Here is a 22226-nt window from a genome sequence, read left to right as displayed (position 1 = left end):
TGTAGAGAGAAGTGATATGCTAAAGATAAAGCTTCACCATGTTTATTCATTCCTTAATCTTTGGTAGAACCACCTATTTATAGGCTTACAAGATAGAAGATTGAATACCATCATTTACAATATACCTATAGGTTACAAGTACTAATTACAAATACTTAGTGCATAGGTTACATAAAATCCAACGGTGGAATATTAAGAGGTATGGTGGTCATCCACCAACTCATGCATTTACAACATTTGGATAATATTTTCGGATAAGATTTTTGGGTTCGTACGTGTCAATATTTATTATAAAATTCATATCTCATAATCAGATAAAATTTTCGGTTTTAAATTTCAATTAAATTTCAAATTGGAAGTAATGTAAGTGAAAAATAATAGAATTTATGAAATTGTATGAGGATTTGGTGTTGAAAGTGAAGAAGAATGGTAGGTATTTATAGGGAAAAAAAACTTCAGAATTTTTTGGTAATTTTTTAAAAAAATTTCAAATTTTTTTCCACATATTTTTTGCCCAAAAAAAGCCCAGCCATAGAATTTGAAAAAAAGAAAAAGAAAAAGCATCGGTGCGACCAGAACGCGAACCCTGTCAAGTTACCGTTGGTCGACATCAGCGCTGACATCACCCTACCTCGGGCTGGATCTTGGGCTGCTTCCCTCCGTGGGCTGGCCCTGTCACGTGGGACCTACGCCTTGCCCGAGCTGTCTTGGCCTGCTGGAACGTGCTGCCTAGGCTCAGGCCCTGTCCTGCCCAAGCTTGGGTTTGTTGCTAGAGTTGCTCTAACCTCAAAGCATTCGATTGATCTCATCTTTTTGTCAGCTCAAATCAGCCGCACCACCACCATCTTGACTTTGTTTTTCTTTGGTTGCAGTACACGAATCAAATTTGGATTGAAGATTATTAGGCCTCTCTGCTGTAGTTTTTGGCTCTTTTAAAATAATTTCATGGTTGATTTGTAACATTATTTGCTATTTTATTATGTACTTTTTCATGTTTGCTTGTGACTTTAAAATTAAGTTCTTTGATTGAATTAAACTATTGATCTTTTATCTTTCCATGGGTAATTTAGAATATTTGTTCCGTGAAATGATTAAAAATTATATTTTTATTACATAATTAATATATTTTTTTTAACAATCACTAGCCTACCGAACTAACATGAACCGAATATTAGGTTAACTGATCCAAACGATTAAAGTTCATAATATTCGGTTAACGGAAGAGAAATTGGCCTACCAAAAATTTTGATATGATTAACGAAAGAATCCCCTACTATTCCGAACCGACCCGTACCCGGCCTACTAATGATAAAAAGAAATCAGTCAAAACAAAATAAAAATGTTGGCTTTTCCAAATAGTCATTGTACACTATAATGGAGGATTGGATAATAAAAGCAAAACACACAGAACTGGAACAAAATGACTCATGAAAGTTGAGCTCAATGCAACTAAACGGCCAGACAAAACGCGGGACCCAAGGCCCAACGGAAAAATCGAAACTATGGCCCAACCCAATATGCACATTCGTCTTCTACTATTTGACTTTTGAAAAACTACTAACGTCACTCCGCGGTGCAAAAAGAATCACATACTCTCTCCTCCTTCACCTGACACGTACCCCCCCAGTTGCCCTGGCCACGTCACTGAGCACACATTCCCCACATGCACTGCTCCGTAACTTTATCGTGTTCCCTTACCATCTGAGGGCCACTCCAACACACCCATTTGGAATTTGAAATGAAGACCCTCTCCAAAGAGACGTTACAAACTTATAACTTTGTCTCTGTTTTTTATTTTTTTGAAAACAGATTTTATTATTAATCATTATTTTACAAAACACCAAAGTCCCATTCTATCCCCCATTTATTGCTTTGAACTACACAGGGGGCCTCTCCCTCTAATGCTGTTGAGACAGTGAGTGAGTTTCTGAATGAAGACTCTGACCTCAGAGAAATTAAAAGATTTCCCATTTGATTGTGTTCCTTCCCATCTCTGCTGAATCTTTCATTGCTGGCTTCACTTTGTTTGTTCCCCACCACCATCTCCAGGAACACAGAGAGAGAGAGGCTTTGCTTAGCTGATCCTGCCCATTGTTTTATTGTAAGTTTTTACTTTGAATTTCAGTGTAAAGTTGGAATCTTTGTTTTTGGTTTCTGGGTTTGTGATTTGGGTTTAGATTTGTTTTGCATCTTGTCGTGGGGGAGTGATTGGTTGCTGAGGATTTGTGGGGAATGGGTGGATTGGTTTCTGTACAATACTACATTTATGTAATTTACTTTAATGATGTGGTTGTTGGAACATGGAAGCCTACTGCACTGAATGTTGACTTTTTATTTTATTTTTATGTTTATAAAGTTCATTTTTTCCCCCTTAGTTGGGTGCATAGAGATGCAAAAGCTTCTTTTCATTTGTTTTCACTTTTGTTTTCTCAACAGCCAAATAATGGGGCAACGCTTCACTCCATGCTTAAATTAGGCACCAGTGGATTTTGGGTGTTTGATAATCTAAAATGGGTTGTGAAATTTGTTGGTCCTATTTGATTTAGAAAATTAGATGCTTGAAGTGTATATGATAGAGGGTAAATGCAAGTTGCATGTCTTAAGTGAAGCAGACAGGTCAGAGATTGCAGCCTTTATTATAGTAGTATGAGTAAACTGAGAAAATGTAGCTAATCATGTGGAGTGCTTTTCTTGCCTTGATTCAGCTTCTTGAATGTCATAAGACTACGCTATGCTAGAAGATACAAGTATGATCACAAGTGAAGAGATATTAACTATAGTTTCAGCTTTATAATTGATGTGCTTGGTGAGGTTCACACTGCCTTGATCTTGAAAGCTAGAACAATAGTTAACCGGTATCCATTACCATAGGAATAATCTTCCCTTAAGGACATATAGAGAGATGCACAACATTCTGTTTTTGGTACTAGATGCAAATAATTGTTTATGGATGTGTTCCACTGGTTGTATATTTATAAAATTATTTTGTTTTGCTCAAGTTGCAGAGGGAGTTCGGTAGTGGAGCGCAAATTGCTGTTCTCCATGTTTCTTTTTCTTAATTGTTGAAGTATTCCTAATTTTTGCATCAGAAAAATGGGGGTTGAGAAAGAAGGTTCGAAAAGTGGAGCAGGTCATGTGGGTGGTTTCTTTCAGCTGTTTGACTGGACTGCAAAATCTCGAAAAAAATTATTCTCTAGCAAGTCAGATTTACCAGGTATTGTATCTGCATAAGGCATACTATGTTTATCTCTTATGGTCTTGTTTCATTCTCCTATTTCATGGTTGGTTGTTTTGCATTTTGATTTTTTTTTTTTCCTTCTTTTTTTTCAGAAAGTTCAAAACAGGGAAAGAAAAGCTATGGGAACTTGCCAATGACGCGACAGCATCTGGTGGGAATTCAGTTTTTCAGTGTTCTTGCAGTGCTTATTTCTTTGGACCATTTTGGTATGGTGTTTGAATCTAATACTATTTACAATTCTTGTTATATTTATAGGTAGATGAGGATGAAACTGGGGTAGCGCCAAGTGTCAAAGGTAGCAGTGATTATAGTTGTGCTTCATCGGTTACAGATGAAGAAGGATTTGGAACAAAAGCCCCTAGTGTAGTAGCCAGGCTTATGGGATTAGACTCCTTACCCACATCCAATTCTTTGGAGCCCTACTCTACCCCATTTTTTGACACTCAATCTCTCCAAGATGCTCCTTACCACAGGGGAAACATTGACTGTTATCATGATGATCAGTTAAGGTATTCTGGAAATCTGCTAAAAAATATGGAAGGGCCTACCCGGAATCCTTTGGAGGCAAAGCCCCAGAAGCTCAGGCCAATTGAGAGGTTCCAAACTGAAACATTGCCTCCTAGATCAGCTAAGTCTATCCCAATCACACACCATAAACTTTTGTCGCCTATAAAGAATCCTGGCTTTGTTCCCACTAAGAATGCTGCTCACATAATGGAAGCTGCTGCAAAAATTATGGAGCAAGGACCTCAAACTACTGCCAAGGCCAAAATGCCTCTAGTAGGGTGCTCTTCAGTACCCTTGAAGGTTCAGGCTCTCAAAGAAAAGGTGGAGGCTTCCCGAAAAGTGCCACTGGTTGGGTCTGCTTCAGAAACCTTGAAAGGTCGAGATTTAAAAGATAAAGTTGAAGCTGGTTATAAGATACCGAGGCCTTCTGAGGTGTCACGAAAGCCTGTTGAGTCAAATGCTGCTAAGTATCTTAGGGGCCAGTCTTTGAATAAGAGCTGGAATGGATCTGTCGATTTGTCATTCGGGGCTTCTTCTGATACGGAAGAAACTAGAGGAAAGTCCATTTCTCTTGCAATCCAAGCAAAGGTCAATGTTCAGAAAAGAGGTCAGAATTTAAGTAGAAATAGAAGCTTGGTGGGTCAGAAAGAACAGAGTGAGGTAAGCTCAAACCAGTCCTTCAGGAGCCAACCAAATGTTCAGAAGAATTTGCATAAGAAACCTTCTACACATAATGCTTCTGGTGCTCTTAGGCAGAACAATCAGAAACAAAATTGCCTAGTTGATAAAGAGAAATTACCTTCAAAGCCTCTGGTTTCCAACTCGCAAGGTAGAAAAGTGCTGTCTGGGGATTCTTCTTCTGGACGTCACAAAAGCTCAATTCGAAGTAGTGGAAATTCCAAAATTGGATCGAGGAAGTTGGGCTCCGAGGCGATGGATAGTGATAAAGAAGTGTCCTATTCAAATGCAAGGAATTATCCTAGGAAGAAACGATCAATAGATGGGAACTTTCAATATAACAAAGATCGGACTGTTGGTGATATGTTGAGTGAAAAAAATCAGAAGCCAGTTCAATCTAATCCAATTACTGACAGGAACTACAGTTGGGCTGAAGATAGCAGAAAGAAAGGCATGGATGTTGTTTCGTTTACGTTCACAGCCCCACTTACACGTTCACTGCCTGGGACTGAAATCTCAGCTCAGGTTGCACAGAAGAATACTAGTCTTTGCATGGATCACGGGGGTAAAAGATTGTTGCTTGACAAAGACAGTATGAAGCTATCTTCACTGGGTTATAATGTAATAGGGGGTGATGCTTTGAGTATGCTTTTGGAACAAAAGTTAAGGGAATTATCTTATGGGACTAAATCTTCTAGTCATGACTCCATGAAAGAAGGCTCAGCTTCAACTGCTTCAACTTTTGATTTAAAACCCAAATTTAATGCAGTTAGTTCCATGCAAAGGTTAAATGACCAGAGAGACCAACAATTGGTTACAGAGAAATTGGGTGGCCGATATGAAGCTGACTTTTCATTCGCTGACTCTCCTGCGTTCAGATTGAAACAGAACTTTCAGGTATCACCTGGCTTTCACTATTATTGGCTAATTTTTTTACAATGCTGGTCAGCTTATGGCCCCCCGGGCTTCGTTTATTCTTTTTTCTTTTTCCACTTCTTTTTATCCCTTTTCCCTTAAAGTTAAAAAATTACCGGTGGCATAACTTGGCACTACTGCACCTGACTGTAGCTGACACAACTTTAACATTTTCAGGGCGTCAATAAGACGGACGAATATAGCAGCAGTCATGGTGAAGCTGGACTCTTGCTCAGTGGCCGACATCCTAGTCCAGTCTCTGTTCTGGAACCTTCTTTTTCAAATGAAAGTTACGACTCTTCAATTAGCACTGATAGTAACAGTACAGAAGGTATATAAGATGCGTGTGTTTTTTGTTATTGTGTTCCCGCTCTTTGGAAATGTATCTTATTTCAGAATGTCTGAACACTTTTTTTCGGTTTCTTCAGCAAGCAGATTGTGTTCATCCGTTCAAGCTCAGGAAGTTCATGTTTTCAGTTCTTCAAAGAAGTTCCATTCAGTAGAAGCTGACACCGAGTTGTTAGATTCTGCTTCTTCAACATCTACAGGAACTGTGGCAAGAAACCATGCAGCTACAGTTTACATGCCAGAACCTTTGAGATCAAATGAGTGGGAATTGGAATATATAAAAGGGACACTATGTAATGTGGAATTGATGTTTAGAGACTTCTCGTTGGGCCGAGCCCGAGAGATCATAAATCCTCATCTCTTCAACCTGTTGGAGAGTCGAAGAGGACAGTTGGAAGGCGACGGTGGTGAGTCCAGGCTAAGGCGAAAGGAATTATTTGATTGTACAAGTGAATGCTTGGACTTGAGATGCAGGCGTTATGTGGGTGGCGGATACAGATCATGGGTGAAAGGAGTAGCAATGGTGAAAAGAAAGGGGACTTTAGCAGAAGAAGTGTACAAGGAATTCTCATGTTGGAGAGGCTTGTGGGATTGCATGGTGGATGAGCTTGTGGACAAAGACATGAGCAACCCCTATGGCAGATGGCTGGACTTTGAAACCGATGCATTTGAGCTAGGAGTAGAGGTTGAGGATCAAATATTTAATTCTTTGGTAGATGAAGTGGTTGCTGATATCCTGGAATTGTAATGCCTGAAACACGTCTATATATCAGCTCCACCTAAAATTCTCGTGCAGATGATCTTCTTGTATTTGGATACTTGTTAGTGTTCAAGTTATTGGTTTATTTATTGCATTTGATTCATCAAGCTTTGTGATTCAAACTAAGCAATTGCCATGTTTTTCATCAAGTTGAGCTTCCATGTATGTTCTGTGTGGAAACAATTAAGTTGGCATACCCCTCTTGGTGTGTTTGAACTTCGAACTTAAGATCGAGAGATGTGATTGTAAGTTTGATCATATCTCGAAAATCAAATGACAAAAAGAGTTTCTGCAGTTGCAGGAAGATCTCCGGATGTTAATTTTTTCCTTCAATCATATATGAAGTTGAGCAAAAGATAGTGACTTGTAATAATAACAAGGAGCTGTGTCCTTTGGAGCAAATTAAAAGTGATGTGGATGGGCTGTTATTATAACAAGTTGGTCACAAGAATAGACAAGTAAAGCAATATGGATGGTTAGTATGGAACAATCATATTTAACAAAGAGCATTCTTCTTCTTCTCATAATGGCAAAGTTGGTAAGCTTTTAAAATGGACAAAAAACATAAAATTGATCTGAAATTTCTCTCGAAGTGGGGGTTGGTCTCTCCAAGTACACGACGACAAGGTGGAAAGTGGCACCAGCTAAATTATTCCATCAAAGAGATGAGGACAAAAGCATTATTATATGTATGCATGCCCATAAATTATATAATTGACAGTGTGTGAAAAATGTTGGCGAGTCCTTACTTAGTTAGGATTTTGGTTTCTTATTTCATTAGAATTTTGGTTACTTACCAATTATTATTTAGTCCTATTGTAATAGAGATGTACTTCCTATTGTAATTTAGATATATTTTCTATTTTATTTAGAGTTAACACATCTTTGTACTTGTATAAATACCTCCATATTGCAGAAGAATAATAATATGAGTGAATCTGAGCATATCTGAATATTTACCCTACTTTGTTTGACAAACTATAGGGACACTCTGAAACCCCCGACAGAAGTTTATGAAGAACTGGAAAACTCAATTATCCAAATAGTAAACAAGACTATAATCTTATTATTGCAAATGATTCCAGCATTTTTGTTTTTTACAGTTTTTTAAAGTAATTTCTAACTCAACTCACCTTGAACATTTGAATAATGATTCTTGTACAATCTTTCTTTTCTTATGCACAAAATCAACTACCAGAACAATTTTGTATGAAGATAGTTTGTAGAAGAATCAAGATTCAGACATAAAATTTTGCTCTCCACATTTTTGTATCAGCAACATTAGTGTCCTTCACCAGTACTTCCACTTTCCCATAACCAAGCTATCCTCTCCCCTTCATCCCATAATTCCAATTCATTGTGACACTCAAAGCCACCTGCCCAACCCCAACTGAGCCATTCATCATCAAAGGTTGAATTCATTGATGATGAGAAAGAGTACAACTCTCCACTGCCACTTTCTGCATTTGAGCTCCAGAGACTTGTACTCTTCCTACCCTCACTCTTGGTCACTTCATCTGTAATACTACCCTCCATGATGATCCCATCTTCCCTCTGCTCCTTAAATCCAACATTCCCACTTGGATCCACAACCCCACTCTCAAGCCCCCTAATTTCACTTTCTACACATTCACATAGACCCAAGACCTCCTTTTCTCCATTATTATCTCCACTTAAAACAGTTGAACTAGTAATGTTTACTTTATTCCCAAGGCATAATTCTGCACCCTCTTTCTGATCACCACAATGGTCCAAATTAATCCTTTCTGTACTGTCCAAACAAGAACCTTTCAAACCCAACATTCTTATTGCCTCATCTCCTTTCTGGTTTTCCCTGGCTGATGGCTCAAGTTGAAGCACTACATGATCAGCAATATTGGTACCACTCTGCTGAGGCTTTGCTTGTGATCTCTGGGGAGATGGGGCCAATACATTCTTGTTCTTGTTCATGATAGATGATCTGTTTGCTCGAGCAGCAGCTCTACGGTCCTTGAATGAAGCAGCTGTCTTCTTCCCAACATTCGTAATGGTGGGCAGATAATCGTTTCCCAGATTGGTAAAGGTGTAAATTTTTCTACTCAAATGAGAGTTCCAGTAGTTCTTTATCTCGTTGTCTGTTCTTCCTGGTAAATGAGCGGCTATGAATGACCACCTGCAACAGTTTGCTCAAATTTTAGTAATATAATGATTCAATTGAATTATATCTCAATATGTAACAACTACTTGACCATTGGTTTCTTTTCTTGAATAGTTAAAAAGGAGGAAGTGAGCATTAAAAATTTGACTCAGCAATTTATTCAATAATATCCAATGGCCAGAAGTACCAGTGCCTGTGATTTTGGCAATCACAAGATCCTATAAATGTAGCAATATGGTCTCCAGTTCATAGTTTAACAACACAAACATGTTATGTTGCCGGACTGCCCAAAAAAAGAAAAAAAAAACATAATGCTTCTTTGAGCTCCTTTCAGTTGGTTGTGTTCCTAACCATCCTTACTAAAATTAGCAGTTCTCTAGAGGAGGGATCCCAAAAAGAAATTAAGAACTTGATTAACATCCCTCAAATATAAATCCTTTTCGACATCGGCAGTATCACAATGCAGCCATAATCCAGTAATTAATCAAATTAATTAGCAATGTTAGCAGAATTGTAGATCGATGGACAGTGATAAGAGTTGTTCCAATTAACACAAATATTAGAGTCTCTAGAGAGCTTGAATCTAGCTTAGCATAACCAAGTTGAAAAATGGTTCTATAAAGTATCAGGCTGCCGGATCTCTCCTGTTCAAAGAGGGATCTTAATAAAATCAGAACTCACAAACTAATTAAGAACGAATTGAGGATGGTTACATTCATATTTTCTGAGCATAGATATATTATACAGAAAGAAAAGCTGGCCAAAGAGAACTATATAAAAAGATTTTTATATAATTAAAAAATGAATACCTATTACCCAAAGCAGTGTGTAACTTAACAATGGTTTCTTCCTCCTCAGCAGTGATGTTCCCTCTCTTCAAGTCAGCCCTCAGATAATTTATCCACCTCAGTCTGCAACTTTTCCCACACCTCAGCAATCCTTCATATCACACACAAACACATTGAGTTGTGTATATTTACAACCAAATGAAGACACACTGGGAATATATATGAAGGATCCTTTATTGTAAAAATCTTTCAGGCCTAGATAGCTACTATATATATATATATATATATATGAATATTTAGACCTGCATTATTGGGTAAAGATCTCCAAGAGCCTTCTCCATGAAGTTGAATGTAGTTGGTCAAGATTTCGTCTTCTTCAGCTGTCCATCTTCCTCTTTTGAGCCCAAGTTTCTCACAGCATGGTGCTCTTCCCATCTCTCTATGAGAATTGAAAGAGAGGCAAGGCACATATACAGCAGTTATAGTTGTGCGCGTGGCGCTTCTCTCGTGTAGGATTAATAATATTAATCTTTGCATAGCATAGGAGGAGTTAATGTAGACGTACGTGCGGTGGCTAAGTGTTGTTCGTGTCCTCACTAGGTTGATTTGTCGGGCCACAAGTACTAGTTAATTAGTGATCAAACTCTATGCTTAAGGAGAAAAGCTTATGTAGGGCTTAACCCGATTCCAGCAGTGCTAAGCGGTACAACATTTTAGGTATTTCCTGCAGTTTTGAGTACCTAACAGTGCATTTGGATGAGGAAATTTCAAAGTACAAAGGATTTCATAAATGACGGAATTTAAAATGACGAAAATTAATGTTATAGAATTTGTAAAGTTTCTTGTTTGGGTTACGGATTTAAAACACTGAATTTAACCTTTATTTGTAAAGCTATCTTTTTTAAAAACTCAATCTCTCTTGGGATTTTAGAAATGACGACTATTAGATAGAATTTAAAGTTGGGATTTATGATATCAAAATTCCATGTTTTTTCCCACGGGGAATTTCTTAATTTCTACGTTTTTTTTATCCAAACACAGGAATTGGTTCATGTCAATTTATAAATTCTGACTTTTGTTAAAATTCCAAGTTTATTTTCCTCATCCAAATGCACCGTAGGATTTAAATAGGCTATAAATTTGGTATATGCACAATGATATAGACGTTGCACCTAAAGGAGGGTGGGCTATAAAAAAAAATCCCACACAATTCATTCAATTGTTCTTAGCCTTGTAGCCGATATGAAGCACACACACAGGCCCTTCATTTTCTCTTCTAACCTTTTAGCTAGCAGACCCTTGGAAGCTAAAAAAATTCCGTCTACAATACTTTTTGACAATTTCAGTGGTCCAATACATTATTATTTATTGCATAGGTTTGGCCAAACAATGGATCCCTATATATATATATATACATATGCTTAGCTTGCTAGATGCTATAGCTTTTATTTCTTCTTCTTCTTCTTTATATTTCTCGCCCATGAAAACACAAAACGCAGCATGCAGGTACGTTCATGGCCCTCAATTGCATAAATATGGAAGCTTTTGAAGGCCTAGCACCATAGAGTTTTCAAGGCTTGGTTTGGTCTTATTTATATTTTCTGACCCCATGCATGAAAAGACTCATGATTTTTTTGCCCTATGATCTGGAAATGTGTAGAGATAGAGGCTTTAGGCCGTTTTCACAGATTTGGGATAGAGATTTAACTGTGACAGCTAACCTAATAAATAGGATTTTTGTAATTTGGCAAATGGCGAGGTTGAATCTCAAGACATTAATAGATTTTAGGGACCATCACCTCAGAATGTCAATGTCATTCGTAGCAAAAATTAAATTGGATCACATGCACTGTTGATCAATATTCAAGCAGGCAAAGCCATTAAAGTTACCATATACCAGTCTCAAATTTCTTCTTCTTCAATGAGGGAGAGGAGGGAGAAGGTCCACCAGCAGCAACCCTATCATAGTATAGTAATAACTAATAAGTAATTGTCCTTCATGCTATATTTTCCGTCTGTCCAGAATTTTAACTTTTTGGGTCAATGAACTGGCCAGAATTGTAGGATGGTGGAATTGTACGAGTTCTCATTGAATGATAAAGATGAGATACGTTTTAGCAGTGAAGCTCTGGCTCTGGCTCGGTTCTTGAAGGATAACCAGTCGTTCTCCGTTAATGCTAAACTCGTGTTTATTTTAAAATAATACATGCGAGGTTTAAATTAATCTAACTTACGAGAAGTAGGATTCAAACTTGGGTGCAAGGGGGCGGACTCACTGCCTTGACCAACTGGTCCAACTTGGGTTCAAGGATAATATTTCCATCAGATAGAGACCACTTGAATTTACAATATCGGTGTTGGATGAAGAGATAATTACTGTCGTGTTTTACATATTTACCAAAGATAATCTCAACTGGCCGCCACTTAAGGGGACAAAATCCAAAATTCTTACCGCAGATCAACAACATCGATCCTTAAGTTGGAGTTTATAAAGACATGAGAACAATGCTCATAAATTGGGGTTCCATCCAAAGGCTCTTCATGGGGATGAAACCCACGCTGGTCACAATTTCGAATTACGGATACACCACCTGGGTCCGATAGATGAAAAATGCCGTGTGGACTGCAATTACATGGGAGACAAGTTAGCATGCTGATTAATTTATATCTCAAATAATACATTATCAATTGATTTTCATCAAAAGTTAAAGAAAAAGAAAAAATAATAAAAACCCTACCTGGATGTATCTGTTGGCGCCATAACGATTGCTATTGCTTCTGGTAACATAATCTGAAAAAAAACATAGCAACCCTTTATATAGAGTGCAATAGAACCTTGGAGAAATAGAACAAATAAGCAACGGATATGTAAACCTAGAATTGGACGGAAAAAAAAGTGGCATTGCGCTTTACCTGATATGAGTAATGAGTATGCAGATCAACTGATGACATAAAACAGGTCTGCGATGGGTGTGTCTGGCACATCACACAGATATGAAATGAAAATAATGATTATATGTACAAGAAAAAGAATAACAAACAATTAACGCCCACTAAGGCTATTGAGACACTTACATGAATCCACCCAAGAGAAAAAAGAGATAATCTGTCTTGAACCTCAAATACTTCTTCCTCATTCAATGTTTGACACTGAGCATAAAACAGAGATCAATATTGTCAATGGAAAATAGACAAAAGCACTCTAAAACAATGCACATGTAAAATTGAGAGATGACAGTCAAAATACTCAAGACACTGAGCTTAGATAAAAATGCTTCTTGGATTCCAAATAATAACGTATTAGTAAAAATCTAATGATGTCATCATCAAAAGAAAAATTGGGATATAAGCCATAATCAACCTTAAAACAGCATATGGAAAGGCAATTCATAAGTTAGCATGCGATTTATCCTACCGAATCAGAGGTTGACTCTTGCTTTGGGACTATTAGCGTGGTGATATGGAAAACCTTATTTTTCTGCAGCCACAAGAAACTGAAAGGATAAGAACCAAAAGCATCAACTTATTTTAATTTCCCCATAAAAGAGACTCTTATTTTCTCACCAATGAACCAGCAAGAATACCGCATGTCTCTAAATTTTTTTCTGTATTCGCCCTAGCCAATCTCAAGAAATCGTCCATCAATTTTACTGGCTGCAAGGTAAATTAAATGACACTGGCATCACATTCAAAATAATATGGGGCATTCATCATTAGAAGCGACAAAAGGATTCCTTAAGATTGTAAATCAACAAGAGAAAGATCAAGTATTACTTTCTACAAGAAGGCTCAGCATAGGAAGCTTACAACGTGTAAATGTTGATATGAATTAGAACTTGGCATCCCATCCACAGAAGGTTTGGCAGGTCCTGGTCTTGGATCTGCCACTTTTGATGGAGGAATTGGAGCATATTCTGGCTGCACTCGAGCAAGTACAGGAGGAGGAGAAGGCTGATTGATGACCAATTCGAAAGGATCTTCCCTTATTTCATTAATCAATGAAGGACCTAATTCCTGAGCAGGGCGTGGCCATACACCATCATCCAAGGAGAGCACCGACTCCATTGTAGATTTAATTCCTCCTTGATCACCATCTTTTACAGCCACAATATCAGTTTGTACAACCTGATTCAGGCTATTACCATGGATGACACAAAAATGAGTATGTTAGAAACAGCCAAAATTATTAGGGAAATTCTTCAAAGAAGATCAAGCAGACGTTTTCAACTGAAGAATGTCAAGCAACCTATGATCTTAAAATTTATACTGAGAAAGAAGCAAAACATGGAATAGATATGTGGAAAAGAAGCACAGTTAAAAGGTTTAGACAAGACGTGAAGTATTGCAGGAAGAACTCACCCTGAATTTTCAGTAGGGATTAGGCCGGTACTGCTTGGATATTGAACCTGCATAGTAGATAGGTTAATGGAGTTTTACAAGGTCAGACATAATAAAATTTTTGAAACCACACACTTGAAAATTTACCTTAACCTTTGCAGTGGGTCCTAGCCACTGGCCCTGAAGACCATTTGGACCCAAAAATGAGTGTCTAGACAAAGTCTCTTTATTCGGAAGAGGCATATTAAGAGATCTGAAAATTCAAGGAACTGTTGTCATGATTCCCATATCTCAAATCTACAAATTATGGGTATCAGTATAGTTTATACGGCCAGAAGAAATTTACTCACAGCTTCTGGAACTGCTTGTCAATTTGTGTAGTATTTGTTGATACCCGTGAATAATCATTATTATACTTCCATGAAGACTGAGATGTCAAGCTAGAAGGCTGCACATGAAAAGAACAAATTAATTCAGTATTTTGATAGTCTTCCAACAAACTTCAAATAAACTAGAAATGTTACATGGAGACACAACAAGATTATGACAAATCATCTTAAGTGCTTTACAACCCAAACGAATCAATGACCAGAATGAGGACCAACAGAACCAATCCCATAGTATCAACGGAGCATTCAGTACCTGCCTAATGTTTATGCTCAATGAATTATTGTTCACAGGAGGCCATTCTAAAGAAGGTGTTCCCAAACCATATGAAGTGCCTTCTAGGCATTCAAGTTGAGGTAGTTGAGAAACTGCTTGGGCCTCGTTAAGTTTGTTGACTAGGTGTTGGGCTTCTGGCTTTAAAGATTCAAGCTCATCTAGTACCTTTAACAGTTTCTGCAATGACGATATGAAAGCCAAGTCAGAACAGGTTCTTGTATATTAAACATGCAAGAAATAGTAACTTCCTAAAAGGATTAGCATAGTTTACCTTCCTATACGTACTTCTCTCTTTAGGAGGAAATGTCTGGTAGTCTCGATGACAAGGTATAGTTTCAGACACCAAACTGTAAAATGTTAACAATAAGGTTCCACAACTAAATAATTTTGCATGATATCAATTCTATAACATGGAAAATCATCTAATGACCTTTTCTACGTACCTTGAAAATCGGAGAAGTATGACATACAAATCTACAATGTTTTTCTCCTCCCGGTATATACTAGCCTGAGCATTTGAGAAGTATATTTAGGTAAGAAAGAAAACCAGAAAATTTAAACACAACATTAGCTGCAGGATACTCGTACAATGACTACCCTAATACATACCATTACCATATAACCTAATTAGTACGGAATGAACAGAAAATTACTTCTTTTTTCTCACTATCCCAATTGAAATCATAAAACCTATTTCTTTCCAAATTGCATACAGAACTCAGCTTCAATGAGAAATTCAGGCTCAAAATTCAGGGTAAATGGGGAGTCTTAGAACATTTTAAAAAAACCCTTAAATAGTTGATTTCAATAAAAGTGCATCATTTCACACCCTAATGAAGTTCTCCGAAGGTAAATTAGCGTTTCACGATCAAATTTAAACTACAATTGCTCTAAAATTTATTACAAACAAAGCGACATAGAATCAAGAGAAAGATACAAAGAGAAAAAATGGAACCTGTTTGAGGAGATTATCGGCGATTCGAAAGTAAAATCGGAGAGGGTAGCGATTATCGATCTCAACTTTCCGAGCCATTGAATTGATGCCGATTAACAAATTAACTTGTTAATTTAATATAGCTAAGACAGCTAATAATAAAAACTTATTCCTTTTGGTTCCAATGGAGTTCTGAGCGTGTGCGTCAAGTCAAAACTCGGTCGTTTTGGATGGAGAAGCTTTTTGTTTGTCTATGTCGACATGGTGAGGTTAAAGTAGGAAAATTCTGTGGTGCCTCAGCTGTATCGGTACAGCCCGTTATCCAAGGGTCAGTATTGCATCTTAAAAATAAAGGGTTGAGATTGAATGACCTGAAGACTTGTTGAGCCCTTTGTTATTAAATATCACGTGACATACACGTGACTGAGAAAACAAGTGAAAAGCTTCAACGAACGTGCGGAAGCCCTGGCGTGCATTGGACCTGCTTATCTCTGGGATCGATCTCTCTCTCTTGGAAATCCAATCCTCATCTATGTCCCCAAATCAGAATCTGGGCGTCTCACTTCTGCCGACGCTGAGATGCAACAGTCATCGGACATCGCGTGCACTGGGAGCTGCTTCATCTTTGCAATATATCTCTCTTTCTCTCTCTCTCAAATCCAATCCTCATCTTTGTCCCCAAGTTGGAATCTGATGCATCTCCTCTCTGCCGACACTGCGATGCAAGAACCATCGGAGAGGAGACAGAGTGGGTGATTCAGTCGAGTTCGACGGGGGTGGTGTGAAAGGCCTTTATTTGGGTAGAAATTCAACGACTTAGTATTGAATCTGGAGTGAGGATGTCTGTGTTGCAGAGCCTTTGATGGGAGAAAAAATTCAACGCCTTGGACTGAATCTTGGTGATTTTTTTTCCCTCTTTTAATAATTTTTAATATTTTAATATTTTAATATTTTCTCTTAATTTCATCACAGCATCAGACCCACTGTGATCCTTTCTCCATCAAACCCATGTAATTTTCGTTTTATGGAGGATTTGTTTTCTTCCATGTATGAGGTTATGGATTTGTGCTTCAAAATAAGGTATGAAATTTTGAACAATCAGGTTGTTGATTTTCTTTAAAGTCTTGGATTCTTGAATTTTCTTCCTACTTTTTTTTTTTTTTTTCAATTTGAAATTTGTTTTATTACTCAAGAACTCTGGTCATGATGAATCCAATTGGAGTTTTCGGGCTTGTTAGTGGAGAACTGAGGTTGGCATCAAAAGAGAAAGATGAGTTCTTTAACTAAGAAACCTCATAACTGGTTTTGGTTTTGGCTATATTATTTCTTATGTGCAATTGCATATAGTTTTTATGCAATTGCATACAGTTTATGCAATTTTTGACCCCCTGTATGCAATTAGCGACAGTGTGATGTTTAAAGAAACGTTTGACTTGAATGCTATGTCATTGAGTTATTTACCCATTAACAATCTAGTAACAATTGAGGTTTCGTTCGTTGAGTATGTTGCGGTCATTTGATAAATTTAAATGTTGGTATGTTCGGTAAGAAAAAATAAGAGTTCACGAGAAAGAAGAAGACATGATATATATATATGTATAATTTTTTTTTAGGTGAAGTGTCTTGGGTTGCCATTACCATTTCAAAGATTGTATTGCTAAATCTGTAAGTGTATGGTTTAAATGTGATGTTCATGATTGATATTGGTTGTTGTGATTGCCGTAATTGCTATATATTGGTTGCTCTGGCTAAGGAGTCAGGAAAAGAGCAGTTAAGACAAGTGCATTTTTGTTACACTGAAATATGTGTTTTGAGATACCATCACAGTGTTTGAATAATCTCTCTCTACCTCCCTCTCATTTGCAGAAAGGGGTATGCTCACTTGGACTTTTCATGCATACTTGGTGAGATTCTCACCTTCTTCTGAGAGCCTAATATTTAGGGGCTAACATTTGTGTACTCTACAAGTTATAAATTGAGCTAAACGTATTACAAAATATTTTAGGTGAAGTGTTTTCTTTGTTTATGTTTCTTTTTTGAGATCTTATTTCTTATTTATGTGACATGTAGTCTTGGTTAGAGAAAATAGATGATATCACATATAATTTTCTATAGCTTTTAGGTAGTAGTAGATTATCCGTATTGTCATGCAAATGAACACACACACAAAAGAGGCCCTCTAGCCAAAAAGAGGAAATTTGGTGATCTTTGCATACGTTATAAGAGTGTGAGCCAATGAGCCTTCTAGTAAAAACGAAAGAAGTTAAAAACCAAAAAAAGGGCGGAAGGCAATTGCATATTGTAAACTAATAATTGCAAACAGACGTTACGAAATTGCGTATATATATATATATATATATATATATGCAATTGCATATTGTAAAATGAGATTGCACATAGATGCTACGCGATTGCATACAGGCATATGCATATGGATACTATAAATTGAGAATTGCACACGTGCTATCAAATATGCGATATATGCCCACAAAAACCATTAACATGGTTAAATTGTTGATTTAGTCCTTGAACTTGTATCCAATTTTCAATTTATCGCATGACCTTTTTTTTCATAATATTACGGATATGAATTTTCTTTATCACCAATGTCTCCCCTGCCGTTTAATTCCCTAACATTTCGTCCAATCTGTCATTAAATATGAGGGCACATTGATCATTTCATACGTTAAACATAATTGAATTATGTAAAATTAAATAATATGAAAGGATATTAAATATATGCCTTAAAGCCAAACATGTGATATTGCGTTCTTTTTTGGATATTTCACCATCATTTATGGGCAAAATCATTGTTTGCATCTATGTTATTTAGTCTACAATCATAATAGCACAACAATCCTTGGAATATGATTCGTATGTGGGCTAAGCAATGAGATTGGATATAAGAAGACTTCTCATATTTCCACTTCACTTCGTGGTCATATATTATCAATTGGGCATTGATCATAATCGAAAAGGTCCAATTTTCTTTTTCGTCAATTCAATGTGACTCAATCAATCGACCATTAAGTAATAATTTTTGTTGAAAGCTTTTAAATTTATATTTGTACCAACAATCATATGTTTGATTTTATTGAATTTTTTTTAAATTAACAATATAGGAATAATTGGAGATAATCAACAAAGTTCAATTTTATTCTCAATACTTCATTGGGTTAAATTAGTAGTAAATCATGAAAGTTATATTCAGTAATTTATGCCCAACAAACCTACCTAAAGAACGCTAAGCGACTCGTTCATCGGGTAAATAATGTTGTTCGTTGACCAAATTACCCAACGAACTCCTTGATTTACTCAACAAAAAAGGTATTTTACTTCGAAGACGCAAGGGGAGTGCTCGGTGAGTAAAGCTAGTCGTTCCCCGAGAAATTGGACTAACTAAAATATTTTATCAAACAAACGGGGTGTTTGTTCTAGTGAACGCAAGGGTTGCGTTCGTTCAGTAAAGTTATCTGTTCCCTGTAAAATTGGCCAAACCAACTTACTTTTTCAAACAAATGGGGAGTTTGTTCAAACGAACGTAAGGGTTTGCTTTCGTTCAAAAATACTCGGCGTTCTGCCGAAAAAGAAGGCCAACATAGCTAATTTTTTAAACCAATAGGGTATTTGTTCAAACGAACGAAATACGTGCGTTCCTTAAAAAAAGCTACCCGTTCGCCGAAAACATGCCCCAACCACCTTACGTTTTCAAACAAACGGGGTATTGTTTCACACCAACGCAACATGTGCGTTCGTTGAGGAAAGTTTTCTGTTCGCCGAAAAAATATATCCAACCAACTTACTTTTTCAAACAAACGGGCTATTTGTTCACATAAACGCATGGGTTGCGTTCATTGAGTAAAGTTGCTCGTTCTTCTAAAAAATGGGCCAAACTAACTTACTTTTTCAAACAAACGGGCTATTTGTTCACGTAAATGCATCGGTTGCGTTCGTTGAGTAAAGTTACCCGTTCCCTGAAAAAATGGGCCAAACTAACTTACTTTTTTAAACAAACGGGCTATTTGTTCATGCGAACGCAGGGGTTGTGTTCGCTGAGTAAAGTTGTCCGTTCCCTTGAAAAATGGGCCCAACTAACTTACTTTCTCAAACAAACAGGCTATTTGTTCATACAAACGCAGAGGTTGCGTTCATTGAGTAAAGTTGCCCGTTCCCCAGAAAAATAGGCCAAACTAACTTACTTTTTCAAACAAACTGGCTATTTGTTCACATAAACGCAGGGCTTGCGTTCGTTGAGTAAAGTTGCTCGTTACCCGAAAAAATGGGCCCAACTAACTTACTGTTTCAAACAAACGGGCTATTTGTTCACGCGAACGCAATGGCTTGCGTTCGTTGAGTAAAGTTATCCGTTCTTCCGAAAAATGGGCCCAACTAACTTACTTTTTCAAGAAAACAAGCTATTTGTTCACGCGAATGCAGGGGTTGTGTTCGTTGAGTAAAGTTCCCCGTTCCCTGAAAAAATGGCCAAACTAACTTACTTTTTCAAACAAACGGGCTATTTGTTCATGTAAACGCAGGGATTGCGTTCGTTGAGTAAAGTTGCTCGTTCTTCGGAACAATTGGCCCAACTAACTTACTTTTTTAAACAAACAGGCTTTTTGTTCACGCGAACGCGATGAGTTACGTTCGTGGAGTAAAGTTGCCCGTTTCTTGAAAAAATGGGCCCAACTAACTTACTTTTTCAAACAAATGGGCGATTTGTTCACGCGAACGCTGGGGTTGCATTCATTGAGTAAAGTTACCCGTTTCTCGAAAAAATGGGCCAAATGAACTTACTTTTTCAAACAAACGAGATATTTATTTATGCAAACGCAAGGAGTGCGTTCGTTGGGTAAAGTTGCCCGTTCCCCGGAAAAATGGACCCTACTAAATTTCTTTTTTAAACAAACACACTATTTTTTCACGCGAACGCAAAGGTTGCGTTTGTTGAGTACGTTGTGTTCATTTGATAAAGTTAAATGTTGGTGTGTTCGGTAAGAAAAAAAATAAGAGTTCATGAGAAAGAAGAAGACATGATTTTTTATTTTTTATGTTGTTTTGTTTTGTTTTGAGTTGAAGAAATTATTATTATTATTTTAAAGAAAAAGCGTATGGGTGTGATATATAGTATTGTTAATTTAATTGGATCTTTCCCCTGATATTTTTCAGGTGCTTCTTTTTTAAAACTATTTAAAATGTGGTTCTTAAAATTTTTCATGTAAGCCTTGTACCAAGGGATATGCACTAGAAACCAACTCCACTAAATAAATTTTTGTGTCAATTTGTTGCACGTTGGAGTATATATACAGTTGTTATAATAATAATATAAATTATGTAAAATAAAAAATTTTAGGGGGTCCTCAAAAATCAGGGGCCCTGTGCATTGGCGCCACTTGCACTATTTCAGGGCCGCCCTTTTCTACTAGTTGGGTTAATCTTAACTTCTCATATATGGGAAGATAGTAGAGAGCTCAAGAGAGACCTATGTGCACCATGTTCAAACATGGCTTACAAACTGCTCGGGTTACGTAACTTGGTATGACTATTGTGTGAATCTAGATGGTTGTTCCTCATTGTTTGAACCTCATTGGAGCTCTTCATTTATGTAGATGGACACTTATCTAAATTGTAATTCAATGTTAAAACAAACTATGGATTTATGCATGGTTTATTCATTCTAATCAACATTTTATTTTCAAACTTTTCATTAACACACATTACATACCACTTATATTTCATCATATGTATATCTTATTATTAGTAAATTTTGAGTTTTATTTGTTCAATACATTCATTGATAATGTACATAACATTTATGAAAGTTTTATACCAAAATTATGTGTTTCAATACCTATATCTGTCTTCTTCTTTTTTCCGATACCTAAGACGATAATAATATATCCCCCGAAATATCCGTAAATTGGAGGCCCTATATTATTTACATGGTTGATATTTTAATCCTTGGCCCACTCGAACCTTCCAAGGCAGAACCATATGTAGCCTTCTCTTTAAGGTTTAATTTCCTCCATTTATTAGCAATCTCTTCTTGTACCTGGAAAAAAAAATCTCATTAAAAGAGCCTTTTTAATAAAATAATTAATAACTAACCCAATCCATTGCCATCTCTCACCTTATTGTCCAACTTTGCATTTGCCACTTTCCCCATTTTATGTCTTCCTTTTTTTTTTTTGTAAATTATTTATTTTTAATCAAAAAACCATCATAATATTAAGCAACTACATTTCCGATTTTTAGATGTACGTGTAACTTACATGAAATTAAAAAATGCATCTCGGCCAACTCTTGATTGTTGCACATTACTGTCGACTTTGCGCTTTCCTTTTGTTGATCCCCTTTTTTGAGCTTCCATAACTTGCACAAATCAAGTACAAAACACTATCATGCAATTGTCTATAGCGCCGAGAATTTGAATACTAATCCAAAGCCTAATACCCCCACCCCCGTAAACACCACAACATCACACTGCTTAATTAAAAAAATACGGCGACCTAGATTTGCATACAGTTGCTTAGTAATTGCATATACTGATATGCAATTGCTCGATACTACTTGCAAGTGCATCAGCCCTCGATTATAACATTGCATAGATAATGCACACAACCTACACATGCATTTCTCTATTGGGCCGAGATTCTGACTCATTTCAAATCCCAATCCAAATCTTAACGAAGCCTAACATTACACTTTCGGAACACTTTACTCCCTATAACAAATTATTCAAAAACACAGTCAAACCTACCTACCTACCACGAAATCACCTCACTTGCATAATTTGAAAACAAAACTATATACTCTAATTGCATTCAATGACTTGGATTTGCATACAGACTATTAGTAATTGCATATAGAGATATGCAATTGCATGAACATTACAACCATGAATGTGAGATACCCACTTCACC

At 36.9% G+C, this 22226-nt stretch overlaps 3 protein-coding genes and 1 long non-coding RNA gene across 6 annotated transcripts; 1 reads left to right on the top strand and 3 right to left on the bottom strand.

The window, feature by feature from the left end:
* LOC18788604 lies at positions 1834–6595 on the top strand. Of its 3 annotated transcripts, none has more exons than XM_007226406.2 (6): positions 1834–2101; positions 3090–3214; positions 3331–3389; positions 3494–5320; positions 5516–5669; positions 5767–6595. In XM_007226406.2, exons 2-6 carry the CDS (start codon positions 3094–3096, stop codon positions 6432–6434), a joined length of 2829 nt encoding a protein of 942 aa, XP_007226468.1. In that variant the 5' UTR covers positions 1834–2101; positions 3090–3093; the 3' UTR covers positions 6435–6595. The 3 variants fall into 3 exon arrangements, with proteins under 3 accessions (XP_007226468.1, XP_020410855.1, XP_020410854.1); XM_020555266.1 differs by having other exon boundaries at positions 3006–3214; XM_020555265.1 differs by having other exon boundaries at positions 3000–3214.
* Positions 7510–9838, bottom strand: LOC18792132 (transcription factor MYB111). Its single transcript, XM_020555267.1, has 3 exons — positions 9674–9838; positions 9393–9522; positions 7510–8598 (listed from the first exon to the last, which is right to left on the bottom strand). The coding sequence occupies exons 1-3, from the start codon at positions 9804–9806 to the stop codon at positions 7728–7730; spliced, it is 1134 nt and encodes a 377-aa protein (XP_020410856.1). The 5' UTR covers positions 9807–9838; the 3' UTR covers positions 7510–7727.
* On the bottom strand, positions 11654–16771 carry LOC18790347 (AMSH-like ubiquitin thioesterase 3). The gene is made up of 15 exons (XM_020568799.1): positions 16768–16771; positions 15328–15431; positions 14816–14880; positions 14644–14719; positions 14352–14549; positions 14060–14157; positions 13857–13962; positions 13731–13777; positions 13179–13506; positions 12936–13025; positions 12787–12849; positions 12447–12521; positions 12285–12347; positions 12110–12162; positions 11654–11994 (listed from the first exon to the last, which is right to left on the bottom strand). The coding sequence occupies exons 1-15, from the start codon at positions 16769–16771 to the stop codon at positions 11820–11822; spliced, it is 1545 nt and encodes a 514-aa protein (XP_020424388.1). The 3' UTR covers positions 11654–11819.
* Positions 21172–21786, bottom strand: LOC109949103. Its single transcript, XR_002271587.1, has 2 exons — positions 21576–21786; positions 21172–21355 (listed from the first exon to the last, which is right to left on the bottom strand). It is a non-coding gene; the product is annotated as an uncharacterized LOC109949103 (long non-coding RNA).

The sequence above is a fragment of the Prunus persica genome, chromosome G1, assembly GCF_000346465.2.
Source record: "Prunus persica cultivar Lovell chromosome G1, Prunus_persica_NCBIv2, whole genome shotgun sequence".
Taxonomy (NCBI): Eukaryota; Viridiplantae; Streptophyta; class Magnoliopsida; order Rosales; family Rosaceae; genus Prunus; species Prunus persica.
This window is presented reverse-complemented; position numbering and strand designations above follow the sequence as displayed.

Excerpts from the sequence above, each read along its gene's own strand:
- LOC18788604 (XM_007226406.2), top strand. The coding sequence starts at position 3,094 with ATGGGGGTTGAGAAAGAAGGTTCGAAAAGTGGAGCAGGTCATGTGGGT. Across the intron at positions 3,215-3,330 it reads TAGCAAGTCAGATTTACCAG|AAAGTTCAAAACAGGGAAAG; the intron begins GTATTGTATCTG and ends CTTTTTTTTCAG. Across the intron at positions 3,390-3,493 it reads CAATGACGCGACAGCATCTG|GTAGATGAGGATGAAACTGG; the intron begins GTGGGAATTCAG and ends TTATATTTATAG.
- LOC18792132 (XM_020555267.1), bottom strand. The coding sequence starts at position 9,806 with ATGGGAAGAGCACCATGCTGTGAGAAACTTGGGCTCAAAAGAGGAAGA. Across the intron at positions 9,523-9,673 it reads ATCTTTACCCAATAATGCAG|GATTGCTGAGGTGTGGGAAA; the intron begins GTCTAAATATTC and ends TGTGATATGAAG. Across the intron at positions 8,599-9,392 it reads CACACTGCTTTGGGTAATAG|GTGGTCATTCATAGCCGCTC; the intron begins GTATTCATTTTT and ends AAACTGTTGCAG.
- LOC18790347 (XM_020568799.1), bottom strand. Across the intron at positions 12,522-12,786 it reads AAGAGTCAACCTCTGATTCG|TGTCAAACATTGAATGAGGA; the intron begins GTAGGATAAATC and ends TTTTATGCTCAG. Across the intron at positions 11,995-12,109 it reads GCGCCAACAGATACATCCAG|TCCACACGGCATTTTTCATC; the intron begins GTAGGGTTTTTA and ends ATGTAATTGCAG.